Source organism: Balaenoptera borealis, assembly GCF_965194805.1.
Source record: "Balaenoptera borealis genome assembly, chromosome: 1".
In the NCBI taxonomy this organism is placed as follows: domain Eukaryota; kingdom Metazoa; phylum Chordata; class Mammalia; order Artiodactyla; family Balaenopteridae; genus Balaenoptera; species Balaenoptera borealis.
In genome coordinates, this window is record NC_138860.1 from 48,456,165 (window position 1) to 48,476,517 (window position 20,353).

Genomic DNA, 20,353 nt, shown 5'->3' on the forward strand with positions numbered 1-20,353 from the left:
TATAAGGGAAGCTAGCAATAAAAGATCATCCAGGACACTTCCCCCGACAATAGCATTCTACTGGGAGGTGGGTCAGGGGCTCCAATTTCTTCAAAGTGGCTGTCTTGATGGAGAGGGACACTAACGCACAGAAAAGCCCTTCCTTCGCTACCCTGACTAGACGCCTCTTGAGAAACAGCAAGCTCAAGAGGCTTCTTGGTTCTGTATGCCAAGGGGTGTCAGGATATGGAGCTAGGTCTCAGGGAAGTTTCTCCCCCATCTCCCATCATACACTTGGACAAAGCAACTCTGCACTGAAGAAGAGGAATTCTGTCTCATGCCTACCCTGGGACAGGACACAACTGCATGGCGGAGAGAGCATGTCTTGACTGGGTAAGGATGCTAGATGAAGCTAAAGACAAATACAGAGAAAAAAATGCATCAGCACTCATGGCACAGTTGCTCACTGGAGGGTCAGCCCAGGACAGCTTCCAGGGAATGCCTCTAGGGAAGGAGTTGGGAGAGGGAAGGGGAAGCAGTAATGCCCCAGGGACATTCAGGAGGCCTGGTTTATATGCTGCAATTTTTTTTTTTTGTCCTAGGAGACATTTCATCTGGATGCAGAGGTCATGTTGCCAACCTCATAGACCCAAGGAAGTAAAATAAGGAGATTAATCTGCCAGATGAACACTAGAATCACAAGACTTTAGGGCTGTTTGGATCTTACAGATCACGGGCAATGTTCTATAGTGGCCTCCCCGCCATTAAGCAATGAGTGGACATATACAAACAAGCAGACGGGGCAAGCTGGCATCTCGTGCCTTCGAGAGGCAGAGAAGCAGTATCCCCCAACCTAGAAATAGATGCTGATAATTGGGATAGACAGGAAACGCTAGTTGGGAGAGACCATGCAGAAACAGAGGCAGGTTTAGTGCTTGGGAGTGGGATTGACTCCTTGAGGCTGAAGATGGGGAAGAAAAAGGATATAACAAGGACCCCAAAATGTGAAGCTAGGGCCATAGTGTTTATTACAAGGATAAGAAGGTCAGTAGCAGGAGCATCTGGGAAGTAGGAGGTGTGGGACGGAGGTCCTGTTCCAGCCAGTGGGCGCTCTCAGTGGGAGGAAGAAGTAACCAGCGGATGTTACGATTGTCTCATTAAAGGTCATACACCACACCTGGAAATAGGCCGAGGAGCCAGGAGAGATACAGAGAAGCTTAAGGCACGCCCCCCTTCAAAGGGCTCTATCAGGGGCCATAATCAGGAAGACACGATTATTCAAATGGGAGTTGTGCACAGAGCCCCGAAGGATGGCCAGGAGACCCAGTTTTCACCCCATCTCTTGTGAGTGGCAGAGTCACTTCATATTTTGGAGGTGTCGGTCTCCTCATGGTCAGTAAGGAGACTGGCCGAGCCGGCCGTCCAGTCACCCTCTAATTGAGTAGTAGACTTTTGATATCAGTGGGGTTCCAACTCCAACTCACAGTTTTGGACTGGGCTTCCTGCTGCATCCCAGAGTTGAGGTCACAACCACTCAATACCTCTGAGCAAGGTGAATCTTAAGACAGCGTGGTCTCCTGGGGAAGGTAGAAGGGGGCTCATTAAAAACCCTTACAGTGACACCCAACAAGATAAATCTTTGTAAGTAAGCAAGAAAGCCCCTGTTTAACATTCTTTGAATTATAGGATGTTAGTGTTAGAACATTATGTAAATCCAAACCTTGGTATCTGAGATAAGGGGTATGAGTCTGAGAGAGGGGAAGCAAGATGGTCAAGGTCCCTCAGTCCCACACCATGACACTCCAGGCTGAGAACCTAAGTGGCCTGACCCCTTAGCTCAGGACACCCTGCTGCCCTCTTCCAACTTCAGACACCAGGAAAGATTTGGGGATCTACGTCCCTGGAGCTCAGCAGGAGGAAATGAGCCAAAGGCTGGAAGCTCTGGGGCAGGTACTAAGGGACATTTGCTGGCTCCTCTGAGTGAATATCATTTGCCCGCCCTGCCTGCCCTCCTCCCCCTCCTTTTCCTCTTACTACTCCCTTCTTCCCCTACACCTACCGGCATCCTAAATAAGCCCTTGCACCCACAGGGACATTCTGCCCCATATACTAAATAGATTGCTGATTTCCGCCTGCTGATGTGACATTCCACAAGGCTGAGACAAGGATAATGAACAATGTTCATCGACCCTTGGGGTGGCTGCAGCCAAAAAGGTAGGTGATCTGTTTCAAACGAAGGTGAGGACCCTCTTAGAGGGGCAGGACACTCTACAGCCAGCCAGCCTTGCTTCCCCTACCATTCGGGCCAGCCAGAGATGGATTGAGGTCTCAAGGGCCCTTTGCACTCCAAGCAGGGGGTGGGGTGCTTGCTTGTGAGGGCTGGGATGGGGGGCAGGGGTGAGTATCCGGGGAAATGGACACGAGAATGGGGTAGGTTTGAGCTGAAACAACAGAACGCTCAGCTCCATCACGGGACAGTTAGCTGCTGTTTTTAAGATTCTTGTCCTATCTCCATATTTTGTTCTGATGCTGGTACTGTTCCCAGATTCACAGACCTGTTGTCTTTGGTTCCCCCAAATTTCCACTGCAGAGACATCCAGCCTTGCCCTCATCAGGCACTTCCCTGTGCACCCTCCTCCTCCCTCTCTTTAAAATTCCCTTTTTTTTGCTCAAGTACTGATCTCAGCGCAGGTATCAGGAAAGGGGCTGAGTTTAACTGCTCTGTGTTAAGGAAACATATATATGTATATATTTATTTATAAATATATTAGTAATATATGTATGTTAATACTAAGTGCATAAACATCTCATAATCACACTACCCAGAGATAATTCATTAATACTTTATTTCTAAGTTCCTTCCCATGTTTCATAAAAATTACATACATACATAATGATTTATATATATTTACCACACTAAAATCACACTCTACATCCAGTTTTTTCATCTTCTCACTTAACACTATACAATAGATGCTTTTCAAATGATAGGGTTGAATGGAGACAGTTGGAGCAGGAGGCTTCATCAACAGCAGTAAAGCAGCTTGCCACCTCCATCTACCCCCCACGGAGTCTGTGACCTGCATCCTGGGAGGTACTGCCAAGGAGCAATGCATGGGTGGGGTACCCTTTTGCTAGCACTGATAGCCACAGATAAAGTATGCGTTAATGCTTCTCTGGGGGCCAAGTTAATGAGATGGTCACCCCTCCAGCAAACACCTTCTGTGAAGTCTTACAGCTGGTCCTTCCGGACCTCTCTCTTCCCTCTGTGAGTCTCGTCTGCTAGAGAATGGGGCTGTGGGTCATGGTGGAGCTTACCTCCACTCCAAGGAGGGTACTTGTACACAGGTTTAGGAGAAACTATTTCGTCCTTGAACTTCTGGCCCCTGTGCTGGACGTAAGAGCGGATTGCCTTCCAGGAACAAAACCTGTGAGAAAAATGGCTTCTGGTCACAGGGAGAAACCCACTAGCTGAAAGGGCTGGACCACTGAGCACCGGGGAATGGGGTCAGGACCAGTCTGCACAGAGAGGGGGGTGTCCAACAGAGCGGAGTAGAGCCATTGGCCTCAGAGTGCTGCCTGTCAGAGGCCCTTCATCTGAGGCCTCTTCTTTGTCCAGGCCTGGCTCCAGTGAGGGTCTGGCCTGGGCAGTACGCTGGGACTTCCTTCTGGAACCACCAGTGAATGGAGTCTGTAAAGAATGTGCAGCACTCAGGCCTGGGCGGGGCTAACTGCTGGGGTGCTCGCTTCAGCCTTGGACTAGGAGATGAGATCACTATCTGATCCCACCTGGTGCAGCCAGAGTGTCTGACTGGCCTCCTCTAGGGACCAGATCCTTGGTTTCCATCCTGTCCCTTAACTGAGGGCCATGATCCCCTCACCTCATTCCTAACAGCCCCTTCCCTGGAGTAGACCCTGGTTCCTCATGCAGACTCACTGCAACCTGGGAACTCTCACTCCCTAGAAGCCCTGTGACACTCCCCATCTTTTCCTCCCTGGCCTCTAACCCTTTGCTAGCCCTCAGCCTGCCCTTGGATGGGACCACTTGGAGGTCAGTCTTGGCTAAGACTGGATTTATTTTCTATCCTGCTTTGGCTCTGGTGTCTTGAGTTCCACCCTCCCTCCTCCTCACTGAGGGGGTACTCTGTTCATTTACAGTTGGTTTCTCTCATTCCACTTACTGAACTGGGTCTCCCTCTCATTATGAGCCATGCAATGTGCCACAAATGCATTCTTTAGGGTGCTTAAGAGACCAAGAGACCTCGTTTCTAATCCTGGTTTTACTACTTACCAAGTGATCCTAGGCAAGTCCCTTAATCACTCTGAACCGAGGTTTCCTCATCTATAAAATAGGGATAATAATACTTTGCCCCACCCAGCTCACAGTGTTGCTGAGAGGTTCATCTTAGATAATATGCATGGACAGGGTTTGCACAATATGAAACTTTTTATAAGTATACAGGAAGGGAAGTAAAGAACCAGCTGCATGAGGATTAGGGATTCAAAGCCTGCACCGCTATACTCCTCAGTAGGTCTGAGGGAGAGCTGAGCACTGACTCCAGCCGGGAGCAGTGTGTATTTCTCAGGGGCTTCTGAACCTCCAGAAAATTTCAGGATGAGTTTCCATTGAGTCCTGGTTCGGAGAACCAGAATCAAGTCTAGAATTAAGTGCTAGGTAACAACTGGTGTTCAAAAGGCTAAACTGGGGACTTCCCTGGCGGTCCACTGGTTAAGACTGTGCTTCCACTGCAGGGAGCACGGGTTCGATCCCTGGTTGGGGAACTAAGATCCCGCATGCTGCATGGCACTGCCACAAAAATAAATAAATAAAACAAAAGTCTAGACTGATGATCTTGATCTTAGATTTTTATATTTTTTAAAAATTTTACATTAAAATTTTTAAAGTTTTACATTTTAAAAATTTTATATTTTTAAAACATTTTACATTAAATAATTTATTAGCTATTTTAAACCAAAGGTTGGTTATGGGTAAGCAACCTTTACACTTCTATTTTAATGAAGCAACATTTTCTTTTGTAGGAGAGGGGAATCCCTAAGGGCCAGAATCACATAATAATCTAAATGTCCAAATTAGCCTGGTCTGGGAACATTTCAGCCAGCTGTCCTCTGGTCACTATCACCCAGGGCACTGCCAGTCACTACGTGTATGGTATGAGCTGGAGCTGGAGTAGATCAAAGGAGTCAATAACCGGCTGGGAAGATCTGGGCTAGTCTCTCAGCCCAAACCTTGACAGGTAGGTTTGGAACCAGTGGGCCTCAGGTTGCATCTGTTGTGCAGCCATTTTGTTTGTTTTATTTTTATTATATTTATTTATTTTTTAAATTTTGTTTGTTTTATGTTTGTGTTTTGTCCTTCACAGCTTCCTCACCATGTTTTTGTCTTGAGTTAATTGCCATATTTGCCACTTTAATCTTGGGAGATATGGCATGCAAATCTGACTGTCTAACTCCTTTTGAAAATGGAAATATCTAGCAACTGTGGCCCTAGTGATAATCATGGGATCTGAGCCTAATAGAGCAAAGGTTTTCTGATTACTGCCTCTGTGAAGCTCCTTAAGCCCAAGTACAGTTGTGTTAGTCTTGACAGAATTTCTCCCAAGTAGCTGTGGTCTATCCTCATCCTTAGGTGAGGAACCTACACCTAAGAAAACCTAGGGGAGAGGTGGGAGTTAGGCATCCTGATCTCCAGTCTTACATGGCCTTTTACTCTCTGATTCAGTGTTCAGTGTGAGAATGTGAGGGACAGAGTGGGTGAACAGCATAAGACCATAAGACTACACCATCTGAGTTCCCATGAAACTGGAAACTGAAACAGAGGGCTAGAAGCAGACAGAAAAGTCTCCAGAAAGTCAAATGTGCTTTCCTGACTTCATGGTCCTCAGGTGAAGGGAGATAGTTACCTTTTCCAGAAGTACATAATGACGGGGAAGAGAGCCATGATAGCCCCGTGGAAGATGCTCCGATCTAGGTGGCCCTCTGCAATGGTAGCAAGGATGGCATCCTTCTGGGACTCAGAGATGTTTACCTACCCACAGAGTGGGAGCCTGTCACTGGCAGAGGCTCCAGGGAAGGAAGAAAAACACTTTTGGCCCCCCAGAACTTTCAAGACCACCTCCTCCCCAGAAGGCAGAAGTTTTTCATGGGGCTGCTAGGTAAAGGACATCTGGTTGACCCGGACTTAGGAGGTGCCTTACAATTAGCTTTCAGGGTTCTTGTGGGGGAAATGCTTCTTGGCAAAAGGCCAGAGAGGAGTGGGGTTCCCCCTTACCCTCAGCCTTGGAGGGACCTCTGAATGCAGGTAGAGCTTTAGGATGATGTTAATTTTGGACTTCATTAAGATCACGTCATTCTCGTTGTATGCCCGGTTGACTTGTAGCACATGAGCTGAACTCACCAAACCATTAAATCTAAAAAGAGGTAGTAAAGAGGAAATCAGACTAAATCAATTTAGTCTTTCAAGGAGAAAATGAAAGACTAAATAGGGTGGCTGGCTCAGACCTATTTCTGGCCTAAAAACAAAAGAGCCAGTCCTGGGCCAGGTTGTGACTTCGTTCATTCAATCATAATTCATCCATCGGCAAATACTAACTGAGCACCTACCACATGTCAGATGATATGCTAAGTGCTTCTTCAAGTGTATTTCTTCACCATAAACTCCTTTATTTATCCCATCCTCCCTTCTTTACCCACATCCTGGCCCCTTCATCAGTTGTGCCTCCGACTATTTCAAGGGCTAAGGGCTATCTTGCTCTTTCTTTCCCCTCCTGTGCTGACCCTCTCACAATTACCACCACTTTCTGAAGCAACATATTCCTTTTCTTAAAATTTTTTTATTGTAGTAAGATATGCATAACATAAAATTTACCAGTTTAATCACTGTTAAGTGTAGAGGTCAGTGGCATTAAGTACATCCACATAAATTGTGCAGTCATCATCATCATCCATCTCCAGAACTTTTTCATCTTCCCAAACTAAAACTCCATACCCATTGAACACTAACTCCCATTCCTCCCTTCCCCTAACCCCCAGCAACCACCATTCTACTTTGTCTCCTAGCAACATGTTCATTTACTAACCAAAATATCTGTCAGTTATACCTTATCTTAAATACACAATGTACTTCTCTCAGGCCATTTTAAATCTTAACCATTTAAAATCTTCCTAAGAGTGGAGTACCAAGGGTTTCCCATTAAAAGCCTGTTTTGCATGTCTATTCATATATTTGATCAGCGGACATTTATTATGGTTTTACTCTGTGCAGGCGGCATTCCAGGAGCAGGGATTCGGCACTGAACACAGTAAACAAAGTCCTGCTTTCCAGGAGCTCATAATCAACGAGAGGAAGAAGACATATAAGTGAATAGATGAATAATTCAGTACGCAGTAGAGTGCTATGAAGACAACAAAAGAGGATGAGTGATTTGGGAAGGGGGTGGGCACTGAAACTCGAACAATGAGAAAGAAAAAGACAGTCATCTGAAGACTTGAGGGCAGGGGCTTCTTCCCACAGAGAGGGGAGCAAGTGCAAAGGCTCTGAGGCAGGCACCAGCTCATGGGGCACGAGTGGGACAGACTGGAGACCCTCATAGCTAGAGCATGGGGCAAGTGGCGAGTAGCACGAGGTGAGCTCTGAGATGCAGGCAGGGCCTGCTCATGTAGAGCCCTTTAGGCAATGAGAGGAGGTTTGGACTTTATCCCAGCGGTAATGGGAAGCTGCTGGCACACTTTAAGCAGGAGAGGGATATAATGTGGTTTACACTGAGAAAAGGCTGCTCTGGCGGCTGTGCAGAGAACAGTTTGTAGAGAGCAAATGAGAAAGCAGAGATGATGGTGACAGGAATTGGAGCAGTGGCAGAAAGGGCTGTTCACTCTGGTACTTTTTTCTGCTTCTCACTCGCCTGCCCCTTGCACACTTTAAAAAAAAAATCTCACTAACCCCTATTCATTCTTCAAAGTTCAGCTTAGGTGACCTGTCTCCTAAGAAACCATTCCTAAGCACTCAGTTGTCTAAATATACTTCCTGGGCTTGACTTGACAACTGTCATCCTACTTCCTAACTTTCATTTGTGTGTTTTGTCTACCATCCCCATTGGTCTGTGGGATCTTGGAGAATAGAGAACATGTCTTAGCTGGTTTTTTATATTTGCAATGCTAAATCCAGTGCCTAAGAAACAATAAACAATCACTAAACATTTGTGGAACTGAGCTAAATCCTTCCTTAGGGTACCATGGAAGATCTCTTAACCAAACACTCCTAACCTGTGTGCAGAGTTACCAGCTGCCCTGCATGTCTGAAGAACACATTGCCTGATCTGGATGGCACACCCAGCATACACACTGGTGGTACCTTTTCATGAACTCTCTCACTTTTCTGTAACTAATTGAGGCAAATATTTACTGAGAGTTATTCATCTCTTCCCAAATATTTTTGCCTGTTGTTACTTTAATTTGTAATTTATGAAAATTGACAAACTATGAACGTGAAAAGAAAAGGAATTTGTTGTTTCTGTGAAAACAAACTTGAATGCTTTGGGATGTTCCAATAAAGGCGAGTTCCTTAAAAAAATTGCTACTGAGTTAGATAGGTGTGGCAAGGCAATTTAAAACATTGTAAAAACAAGTATAAAAATCCAGAAGGATTAAATGGCTTTTCAGTAACTATAGTTTCTCCCTCCACCATAAGGAGAGAAGAAATTAGAAATAGTAGATAGCATTTTAGGTATGGTTTACACAAGAAAAATATGTGGACCTCCAATTAGTGGAATGGTTTTGGCTTTACTTCAAGTTTGACAGGTGTGTGAATGTACGTTAATATGTTTTAACTTAAAAATATCTGTTTAATGTCATGCATACATATACACACACAATTTTTATTATTATAATTCCTTGCTTTAACTAAAGAACTATTGGCTCAGTGGTGTGACATAAGAGGACTTCTATCGTATTAATAAATAATAGGAAGAAAATTGCTCTACTTCCTGGGTATAAGTAAGTGCATTTCAATATTGGGAACTGCAGAATACTAAGGAGCTTTTAGGATCCAAAGGAAAAAATGGTGGACATGGATACAGGGACAGCATTCAGTGAGATTTTCAGGTGGAGACTCCTGCCTGGCAGAGCTGAAATCCCTGTATCACTTCCAGGCCACTCCAGTCTTTGCTGGGAGGAACTAAGTATAGAAAGCCATGAGGCGAAAGAGAGATAGGAAACTTACTTTTCCATCTCAGAAAAGAAATATAAATCATTGATGGCAAAGTTGACAGTAATAATCCTGTGGCCAAATATCCGGCGCTTCATAAGGATTATGTCTCCATTCTCGTGATCTGCGCTCTGGATGTTGGGATTTGTGATTGGGAGTCCTGATATGTTTGGTGATGTGGAGAAATCTGAGAGAGAAAGAGAAAGGAATTAACATCTAGTTTGATCAAGTCACTCTTAAGCCTGAAGCCTTCCACCTGGGCATGACCAAAATGAAAAAAGGAAACTGTGGACCCACCTTTGGGCTTTTTGAAATAGTGGTTTCCTACCACTGGGCGCAACCTTTCACTTAGATTTGAAACGCTGTTAAAAAGCCTTTTGCTCAGATTAGTATGACAGCATACGTACCAAAAAAAAAAAAAAAAAAAAAAATCAGCTGAGTACTGAAAGGTGTTTTCCTGGTGCTTGACTAATAGAAGTATAATCAACACAGTAGTTAGGTTAATCCCTAACATTTCTGCAGAAACAGCATATGTGACTTTCAGAATGGAGTGTGTGGTTCTGATAATGCTTATTCAAGGTTTATCAGGGAAGTAATTTAGAAGTAAACTAGGAAAACAGCGCAAAATAAAAGCTAAAACAAAAAGTAAAGTTTATTAAAGAAACGGAGTAGGAAAGTGACAGAAATGGGTAAAGAAAAGCATAGAAGCCTCTAGAAGGTTTGGACTGTGTCTCAGAAAAATAAGACACTTATTTTAGAAAGTTTCTTGACTAAATAAGATATATCCAAAGAAATCCATTCATAGGGATTCAGGGCTGAGAACAGTTTGGGGCAGGATCTGACAAGTAGACCTTGGTTAATTGCCTGGTTTAGGAAAACTGTCTAATTCAGCTCCAGAATGGAATAACTGGCATGGGCATGATGCTCCTTATGGTGTAAGTAGGATTCCTTTTGGTGCAGTATTACATATAGCATGGGAGGGTAACTACAACATTCAACAAATACCTACCACCTCTTATATCCCACTGTGTTAGGTCCTAGGGTTACAGCACTGAATGACATAAGGTCCCTCTCTACTACCTTACGCTCTATCTTTATCTCTTAGACTTAAATTTGAAGGGAAAAAAGTCTGGATAACAGTGGAAGTTGATATTATGGTCAGGCATTTTAGGAAAAGAGCGTGCTAAATCTAGCCCCAAAAACCTAGAAGCAGTGGTATACTTGTAAACCGGCTCTGGTAGGGAAGGGAAAACCCAATTTGGATTATTTGCTGATTTCTGTAGTAAATATTCCCACCACGGTTGATTTCAAGCTATCGGTAGTTTATCAACTGGCTCAAAAAATTCCTGAGAGCCTCACAATTGGCTCTCAATTGGGCTAAGTTTGTCAGGGTGTTTTTCTTTTTTAAGCAAGATCCAACTATATGCTGGCTACAAGAAAAGCACTTTATTTTTTAAAAAATTATTACTATTATTTTTTGGCCACGCCACGTGGTATGCAGGATCTTGGTTCCCTGACCAGGGATTGAATCTGTGCCCCCTGCAGTGGAAGCATTCAGTCTTAACCACTGGACTGCCAGAGAAGTCCCAAGAAAAGCACTTTAAATGTAAGGCATAAATAGGTTATAAGTAAGGGAATGAAAAAAGGTATTCATGCTAACACTAACAAAAAGAGAGCTGGAGTGGCTGTTTCAGATAAATGTACTATATCTGAAAGTATATTTCAGATAAAAGAATATTCCCCAAGGATAAAGAAGGTCCTTTCATAATGATAAATGGGTCAATTAGTTGAAGGACATGACAATCCTGGAAAGGGTTAATTATAGTAATAGAAAGAAGACCACTGGTCAAGTAGATCTCCCGTTGAGCTGCAGTAGTACATTTGTTGTTGGTTCTCATGCAAAGCTGGGGATGTGGAAAGTCAAAGGAGGGTAAAATTGGACTTCCCACCATTCTGGGGCATAAAGGTTTCAGTTGATTTTATTTAAAAGAAAAAACAAAAGAACTCTTCTTAAATCCTAAATGTTTGGTTGTGAAGCAATGCATAAAAATTACATACAAAAAATTTTGTTTGTTAAAGTGCGAGTTGGAACAACACAAAAGTCATCAAGGGAGATGAGATTTGTTACTATCAATCCCTCCAGGCTTATCTCAGGCACTTTCTCCATCTTATTAACCTCTAGTCCAACTTGCTTGATTGCAGTTCTTAAATTGCACCATCCTCTTTCTTGTTTTAGGATTCTATACAGACCTAGAAGTTCCTCCCCTCCTATTTTGCCTACCTAACTTGCTCATTTCTGAAAACTCAATTTTATGTCATTTTCTGGAAGAAGTCTTCCCTTACCCTCTTCCTTGACTAATTAGGGTCTCTCTGCAGTTATCACTGGGATCACTCATCACAATTCTATAAAAATAGCAAGAATACTGGCTAACACTTTTATGGCACTTACTATTGCCAAGAACAGTTCTAAGATGCTTTATATGTATTAAGACAATTCTCACAACAACCCTATGCAACAGGCACAATTATTATTTCCATTCTACAGATGAGGCACAAAGTCACTTATGCAGGATCCTCCAGTTAGAAACTGACAGATTCACATCCAGGCAATTTGGCTCCAACATCTGTGACTCCATTTTCTGTCTTGCCCTCAGAAATGTAGGTCTCATGAGAGCAGATCATATGCTGCATAGTTATTACTGTATCTCCAGCACCTGGCAAAGTGCCTGCCACACACTGTATTCTCGAAAAGTGCCTTGAACAAACAAATGAACGAATGAATGAAGTAGTTGAATAAATCTATACTATGGAAAAACAACATAAGGAAGTAGTTTTGTAAAATGTGAGATCTCAAAGTGCTTGAGACTGATCATTACCTACATTTTCTGGCTCCTTGAACAGAATGCACTGGGCTCACATTCTTTCTAGGTGGGACTGCTGGACTTGGCTTTGCACCCAGGACCTGGAGTTCTTGCTAGACCCCAGGCTAACACAAGCATTGAAACCAAACAGAACCCTGCGAGGCCTTCCTAGGGACAGACACCGCCCTCCACCCCATGTTCCCTTCCTCTTGTTTGTAGAAAAGCTTTAGCATCCTAGCCTGAGTTCCAAAGAACAAATTTAATCAGAGAAGTGACAAAATGCAGAAACAAAGGAAAAGAATCAAGCGAGATAAAATAATAGTAGTTTATCCATACAACAAAGTCAAGGACTTTTTGTTCTTCTTCAAGGGCTATAGATAATATTCTGGGCCATATCCTTGAGTTGTTTTACAGACACTAAACCCTCCACCAGGTGAAAGAAGTTAACTGCATGCTGACCACCAGCACGTAGACCCCAGACCAGTTGGAACCAGAAGGTTTATTATGTTGACTCCAATTACCTCACTACCAACCAATCAGAAGAATGTCCATGAGCTGATCAGGTATCCTGCGACCCTCTCCCTCACCTTGCCTTTAAAAATCCTTCCCTGAAAGCCAATGGGAGTTCAGGTCTTTTGAGCATGAGCTGCCCATTCTCCTTGTTTGCTCTATGTTGGATGCCTTGCAATAAAGGCTGTACTTTCCTTCACCACAACCCAGTGTCAGTAGACTGGCTGTACTGCAGGTAGGTGAGAGGGCCCAGGTTTGGTTCCTTAACAGCATGACACAAAGCAGTAAGCTCTGCAGCTTCTTACCTGGGTTAACCCCTGTAGCTAAAATATCAACAGGGAAGAGGAGTAAATAGAGAAGTGACTTACTTTCCTTGTTATTGTGTACTTCCAGGTGAAGATAGTCTTCAAACTCCCCGCGCTTTTGGGAATTAGACATAAATCTGCGGTACTTACAAAATCTCTTGATAAAGCTGATCATCTTCAGCCAGCCTCTCTTCTGGGGAAAGCGGAAGGAGTATGACATATTCATTAGCATAGCCTGCTCTTCACTGAGAGTCTACTATGTGCCAGAAACTTGACATTCATTACATTTAATCCTCACAACATCTCTTTTAAAAAGAATAAATTTTAGCTCCAATTTAAAGGTGAGGAAACTCAGGTCAAAGAACTTGTATAATCTTCCCCAGAATAAGGGGCTGGTAAGTGGAAGATTCTGGCTTCACCCAGGCATGGCTTGGGCCATTGACAATGCTCTTTCTACCATAGTCTTTCTACAGTGAAGATTTGAGATGCCATGATTGGGAGAGAGCGTGTGAGAGCTAAGAACAGAAAGAAACAGAAGACAGAGATAAGTATGACTCACAGGAAGGGAATAATGGCTCAGGCAGATTTTGAAATGTTGAGGAAATAAGGAAGTGAGTAAACCATTTCTAAGCATTATAAAAGAAAAATATAATTACATGCACACACTCATACACCACCACCCCCACCACACACACACAGGGACACACAAAAATGCATGTTATGTTTCTTCATCTGTTTCTTAATAGATACCCAGTGATCATTCTCCAGTTTATTTACCCCTTGATAAACTGATACTTAGAGCCAGAAAGATCTAGTTGATCAACTAGTTCAACTGTCTCATTCTATAGAGAGGGAACCTCAGTGTAAGCATGGCTTTAGAGAGCCAGTGGTAAAGCACAAAAACCACTGTATTTAGTATCAGAAGCTTTGAGTCTGGAGCCTAGCTTCACCTTAACTGGGTAATTTGGATCAACTTTCTTAACCTATGTCTCAATGTCTCCATGTGGAAGGTAGAAACAACAGCCTTCAGGGTTATGGTGAAGGTTAGTGATAATATATGTAAATCACTATGTGCAGTGCTTGGCACAAAGTAGGCACTAAGTACATGCCGAATCCTTTTCATACTTTCTTAATTAAGAGCAACTGGAAGACCTGAAATTAAAACAAAGCATCCTGATGCGGGGTGCAGTATTCTTTTTATTCTCCCACATCATCATTCATGGTACCCTGACATAGAGCTGATCCATATATGGAGGAGAGGAAAAAGAGAAAGGAGGGAGCAGCACATTTTCATATCTGGGGTATTGTGTCAGTGGGCATAGGCGTTATTTTTTTTCACTATTCTAATATAATTGTTTTTATTTCACCTAGTGCGTATATAATTTTATAATGTTGTGATTATAAAAATACAATTTGGGGATCTGCTGGGTTTAAACAAATTTTTTCTCACGTCATTTTTTTAAATTGAATGAAAGATTCCTTAAAGTCTATAGTGCTTTACAATTTTCAAAAGTCTCACACACATGATGTCATATAATCCCATAATAACACTTTCCCCCCCCCCCCACCCCTATATTGCCCCTGGTAACCATTAGCTTGTTCTCTATATCTGTGAGTGGCACAGGCATTATTTTCAGAGATACTTTAGCATGATCTTTAGAGTCAGATAGAGCTGGACTCATATCTTTCTGTTGACCAATTCTACAACACATTGAGCAAGTGATTATTTAAGAGGAGCATGTATTTTTTTTCTCAAATCATATGAAGAGACTTTGCTGATAACATTCCTGTCTCCTCTTTCTTTTCTTCTTCTCTCCTCCCATGAGAGAAAGAATGAGTTAGATAATTGATGAGTTTGGAAGAAGGAAATGGGCATGCTTTGCTCTTTAGACTTTTGCATTCTCTCTGGGAGCTGCTTATCTGCAGACACCTATGCTCAGGCCTGCCCTTTGTCATGTTGTAAGGGGTTCACCCAGGTAAGTGGAGGCCTAATTCTTCCTCTATGTCAGTGACTGGACATGGAAGTAAGTAAGGGTGCAGAGAGGATTATCAAACCCACTTGGCTTCATAGCCAATCCATGTCCTCCAAACTAGTTTTCAGCAGTAAAAAAACCCTGACATTTTGATCTCCATGTGACCAGGCCCTGTGCCTATCACTCAATTAGTTCTAATCACAGATAGTGAAGACAGGGATTTCCTTAAATTCTCACTGCAACAATTCCTCTGAGCCTCAGATTCCTCCTTTGTAAATGGGGATTTGAAAGCCTATCCCAAAGAGTAGTTGTTTTAGTGAATAAATAAGCTAACGGTGAAACATTTTGTGTGGTCAACAATGCCGCGGCAGTGGTTTCCTTGTCCACAATATCTTGTCTTCACCAACTTCCTCACTGACCTGGGATTCCTGCAGGTAAGTGGCTGTCTTTGAGGGTTTCCTGGGCGAAGCTAGTGGTATTTCAGTTTCCTTCTCCAGAGGATGAGGTTGAAAGAGATCTTGGTAATCTTTAAACCTGCCAGCAGGAGACCAAGACTATCAAAGAAGGCAAAAACCTGGCACATAAAAGGTAACAATCCAGGAAAAAGTATCACAGCCTTTGGAGGAAGGGAGATTTGGGGAATGGTGCGATACTCAAAAATACTCTTCTTACCATTCCAATCCTTTGCTCATGTCAACCTGTTCTTCCTGATCAATACTGTAGTGTTCCTTGCTCAGGCAGGTGAACAGAAATGTGTGTGTGTGTGTGTGTGTGTGTGTGTGTGTGTGCAGGTAGGCAGGTAGGTAAGAGGGTTCAGGATAAGTTTGGCTTTTCTTTTGCAGGGAAGCTCTGGCAATGAACCATGAGTGTGGATTAGAGACCAACGTGGCTGTCAGAATCCAATGAGCAGCTCCAGGGAAAAACCACCTTCACCCAGAAACACTCACCACTTTTCTTCCAGAGATTTCATGACATAGCCCTGGAGCATTAACAATGTTGTTGTGCTGACATGATGCATGCGAGAGACTTCTTTGATAATAGGGGCATCACACTGCAGCATTTCTTCTAAAAAATGCAAGAGAGAGAAGAAAATTCATCATTTTCTTGTGTACCATTTCTGAGTTAACTGGGGGTGTTTTTCATCTTAGGGCCTTACAGTTCCTTATTCTCAATCTGCCTAGACTCAGCTCTCCACAATTTGTTTGAAAATTTCAAAAGCACATTTGCAATGTTATGTGTAAGCATACTTGTAGAGCAAATACTTTCCTGGTTTAGTTCCATTCGAATTTCAAAGATAAGTGCTTAAGGGGAAAGAAATGTTTAAAGGACTTCATTTCTGCAGTTAGTTTGAAGTTTTCAGTTTAGGAAGAGAGCAGAAGAATAAAGGATTCAAGTTAAATGGCTGAGGCAGAAGGAAATCCAAGATTACCAGTAGGTCTTCTAAGGGCAATATGATCCTTCAGGTGTTCAAAGACTACAGTGTTCATTAATGAGACTTAAAAACTTATCGAGGACAGGATCTGCATACTCTTCTTTCACTTCTAGCTCATTCAAAATGATGCACAGGGGGGGCTTCCCTGGTGGCGCAGTGGTTGAGAATCTGCCTGCCAATGCAGGGGACACGGGTTCGAGCCCTGGTCTGGGAAGATCCCACATGCCGTGGAGCAACTGGGCCCGTGAGCCACAATTACTGAGCCTGCGCTACTGGAGCCTGTGCTCCGCAACAAGAGAGGCCGCGATAGTGAGAGGCCCGCGCACCACGATGAAGAGTGGCCCCCACTTGCCGCAAATAGAGAAAGCCCTCGCACAGAAACGAAGACCCAACACAGCCATAAATTAAAAAAAAAAAAAAAATGATGCACAGGACTTGATATCCTGAGACTCAACAAATAAATACTACTTACAAGTAAAGACTTGTCAATTTTACCTCTTTTTCTACTTTCATAAAGTTTATAACCTTATCTTGGTTTACCACAAGCAAAACAAACACACACACAACCTATCTGTTCATCTGTGTCAAAATAGGAGGCTTTATCTTCATTGTTTTGCAATAAGTTTTGTTTACCTCCAGGATGGGATCATGCTCACCCCCTTTTGTTTTCCTCTAGAATTATAGATCAGTATTTTACTTGCAACTTCTTCTGGACAAGATGAATTTACATGGGTCAGATTTACCCTCCCGCCTTAGGCAAGAAAATAAGACAAAACCTATCAAACATTTTCAGGGAGACAGTTCTCCTTTTCGGTACTTTTCAGTACTCTTTACAACCCATGGATGGTGGATACTCCAGGTTTGCATGCTGCTAACTCTTGCTTTTGTATTTAACTCCAGTCTACGTGATCTGAGCATCAAATGACTTGAGTTTGAATTCAAGTTCCACCAACTGGACATGTTAGTTAACTTCTCTGTGTTTTACCTTCCTCATTAGTAAAATGGAGTTGTTTATCCCTACCTTTTAAGGATTAAATAAAATCCTATTTTCAGGATTGAATAAAGTTAAATGAGAGGACGTATTTCACATATTAAGTGCAAGTGTCTTGCACTTGGCTTCTTTTACTAGTAGTATTATATTTTGGATTTATTATTGTAGTATTATTTTAGTTTTTCTACAACAGTTTTCTTAATTATTATAAAAAACTAAATACTAACACATGTTGAGAATTTAAATAAAACTCCTGCTTCAGGATTATTAGCACATTCTGATTTTAACCAACCAGCCATTCTGTCTTTTCAACATTATACTTCAGAATGGTTACATATAAAAGAACAAGAAGACATACAGGTTTTTTAAACCATGCTTCTTTCTTTCAATTCTCCTTTTTTTCTTTAAGAAAAAGAATGATAAATTTGATTTTTTTTCTTTTTTGATATACTGTATGTTATCAGTTATGTGTGGAATCTAAAAAATAAAATGAATGAATATAACAAAACATAAACAGACTCACAGATGTAGAGAACAAACTAGTGGTTACCAGTGGGGAGAGGGAGGGGGGGTGGGGCAAGATAGGAGTAGGGGATGAAGAGATATGAACTAGGCATAAAATAAACAAGATACAAGGATATATTGTATAGCACAGGGAATATACCCTATATCTTATACTAAGTTTAAATAGAGTATAATCTATAAAAATACAGAATCACTATGTTCTGCATCTGAAACTAATATAATGTTTATTAACTATACTTCAGTTTTAAAAAAAGGATTTATTAATCTTCTCTGCTTTCACTGTCCCTCTTGATATTTGTCTCAATACTGCCCCATGTGGACGCTGCTTTCTTCTGCTCTCTCAGGGAGAGAGCAGGCTCTTTCCTAAACTCTTCTCCTAAGATTCCAAAGGGGAAGGAAACATTATCAGGAGAGGAGAATGCATACCAGGAGAGTTTTTGCCGTGGAAGAAAGTCTTGATCATGTCTTCAAAGAGAGACTTGTAAATCTTTTCATTTGTCTCAACGCTGATCTTCTTTATGGCTACCAGGAATTGCAATGGGCTTTCAGCCTTCCGTTTTCTGAGGAACTCCCTGAAGAACTCTAAGTGCTGTGTATTTAGGAGGACTTCTGTCAAGTTTCTGGAAGACAAGAAAGCATCATTGGTGGAGAGAAAGGGATGGTGACTCTGAATTCTGCTCCAGTTAGGGAATGGGAAATGGCACCTCCCAGGCTGTGAAGCCTTTAACCGTGATTGAAGAGTGGGGTGAATGAATTGGTTACTCTCCTTATTTCCTTGAAGATTAACTTCTATGTACCCATCGTAAACTTGGTGTAATCATTTGACAACTCCAGTGGAAGAAGAAAAGAGGTATTTTAAAGGGGACAATTTTTTTTTTCCTAAGGAAACCTTCTTTTTACATTATGGATTCATTGGCAGTCATTTCAGTGAAGCAGAGCATGAGTGATCAGCAGTTATTGATCAGTATTTCTAAATTGCCATTGCTGATTTCTTCTTTCACTGTTCTTTACATACAGGTGTCCCTAATGTTTCAACTCAATCCTCTTTACTTTTGCCTTATGATTTTTTCCTGCTGGGTAATCTCTGCATTCTCTGTGGTTTCAGTTTTCATTCATAGGAGGAAGTGGTTTCAATTTTCATTGATACGGTGAAACTATATCTCTAGTTTCTGTGAGCTCCACTTCAAACTTTCAGCTGCCCATTGAACCTCATCATTATGTCACTGTCATTGTTTAAACCTCTCTATACAAATGCACAAGTTGTCCAAATTGTTCTTCCTCCATTACATACCTATCTCATTAAGAATTATGTTAGCTATAGGTTTTTTATACATGCCCCTTTTAAGGATGAAATGATTCCCTTCTAATTTTATTGAGAATATTTATCATAACTTGGTGCTGGATTTTGTAAAATGCTTTTAATTCATCAATTGAGATAATCGTGTGAAGTTATCCCCCTTATTTTATTAATATGGCACATTGTATTAATTTATTTTCAGATGTTTAAATCAACCTTGCATTCCTGGAATAAATCCCACTTGGTCATGCTATATAATCCTTTTTATATGTGGTTGAATTTGGTTTGCTAATATTTTGTTGAGAATTTTTATATCTAGGTTTGAGAGGGATATTGGTCTGTAGTTTTCTTATGATAACTTTGGCTTTGAGATCAGGATAATACTTGCTGGCCTCATAAAACAAGTTAGCAAGTGTTCCTTTTTCCTCTATTTCCTCAAAGAGTTCATAGACTATTGGTATTATTTACCCTTTAAATATTTCATACGTTTCTCCAGTGAAGCCATCTGTATCTAGATTTTTATCTGTGAGATTTTAAATTATGAATTCAGTTTCTTCTCTTGCTTTAGAGATTTACTCACATTTTCTAATTCTTGAGTCAATTTCAGAAATTTGGATATTTCTAGAAATTTCTCTATTTCATCTAATTGTCTAAGTTACTCCTTGCATTTTCTTATAAACTTGTTAATTTCTGTAGGGTCAGTCGTCCTCTCTTTTGATCCAGATTTTGGAGATCTGTGTCATCTCACTTTTCCCCCTTTGTCAGTATAGCTAATGGTTTATCAATTTTGTTGATCTTTACAAAAACCTACTTGTGCCTGGATTTTCTCTATTTTTTCTCTTTATTTTATTGATTTCCATCTAATATTTATTATTTACTTCCTTCTACTTCTCTTGAGTTTAGTTTGAAAGTATCATCTCACCACCTTTAATCTCCATTTTTTCTTTTTTATTGAAGTATAGTTGATTTACAATATTATATTAGTTTCAGGTGTACAACATAGTGATTCAATATTTTTATAGATTATACTCCATAAAATTAAAAAAGTTATTAAAAAATAATAGCTATATTTCTCTGTGATGTCCAATATATCCTTGTTGCTTTTTTATTTTATACATAGTAGTTTGTATCTCTTAATCCCCTAACCCTATCATGTCCCTTCCCCCTTCCCTCTCTCCACTGATAACCACTAGTTGGATCTCTACATCTGTGAGTCTGTTTCCATTTTGTTATATTCATTCATTTGCTTTATTTTTTAGA

The 20,353-nt window shown here is 41.5% G+C and overlaps 1 protein-coding gene across 2 annotated transcripts in view; it reads right to left on the reverse strand.

Annotated features, from left to right (window-relative positions):
• Positions 1-2,467: 2,467 nt before the first annotated feature.
• Positions 2,468-20,353, reverse strand: part of RGSL1 (regulator of G protein signaling like 1) — a 65,873-nt gene continuing 47,987 nt past the window's right edge. For both annotated transcript variants that reach the window (XM_082382534.1, XM_082382535.1), the window contains 8 exons: positions 18,223-18,416; positions 15,796-15,913; positions 15,268-15,382; positions 12,939-13,068; positions 9,215-9,386; positions 6,269-6,407; positions 5,901-6,025; positions 2,468-3,407 (listed from right to left, as the gene is read on the reverse strand). In XM_082382534.1, coding sequence (XP_082238660.1) covers positions 3,212-3,407; positions 5,901-6,025; positions 6,269-6,407; positions 9,215-9,386; positions 12,939-13,068; positions 15,268-15,382; positions 15,796-15,913; positions 18,223-18,416 — 1,189 coding nt within the window. In that variant the 3' untranslated portion in view covers positions 2,468-3,211. The remainder of the gene's footprint in view (positions 3,408-5,900; positions 6,026-6,268; positions 6,408-9,214; positions 9,387-12,938; positions 13,069-15,267; positions 15,383-15,795; positions 15,914-18,222; positions 18,417-20,353) is intronic.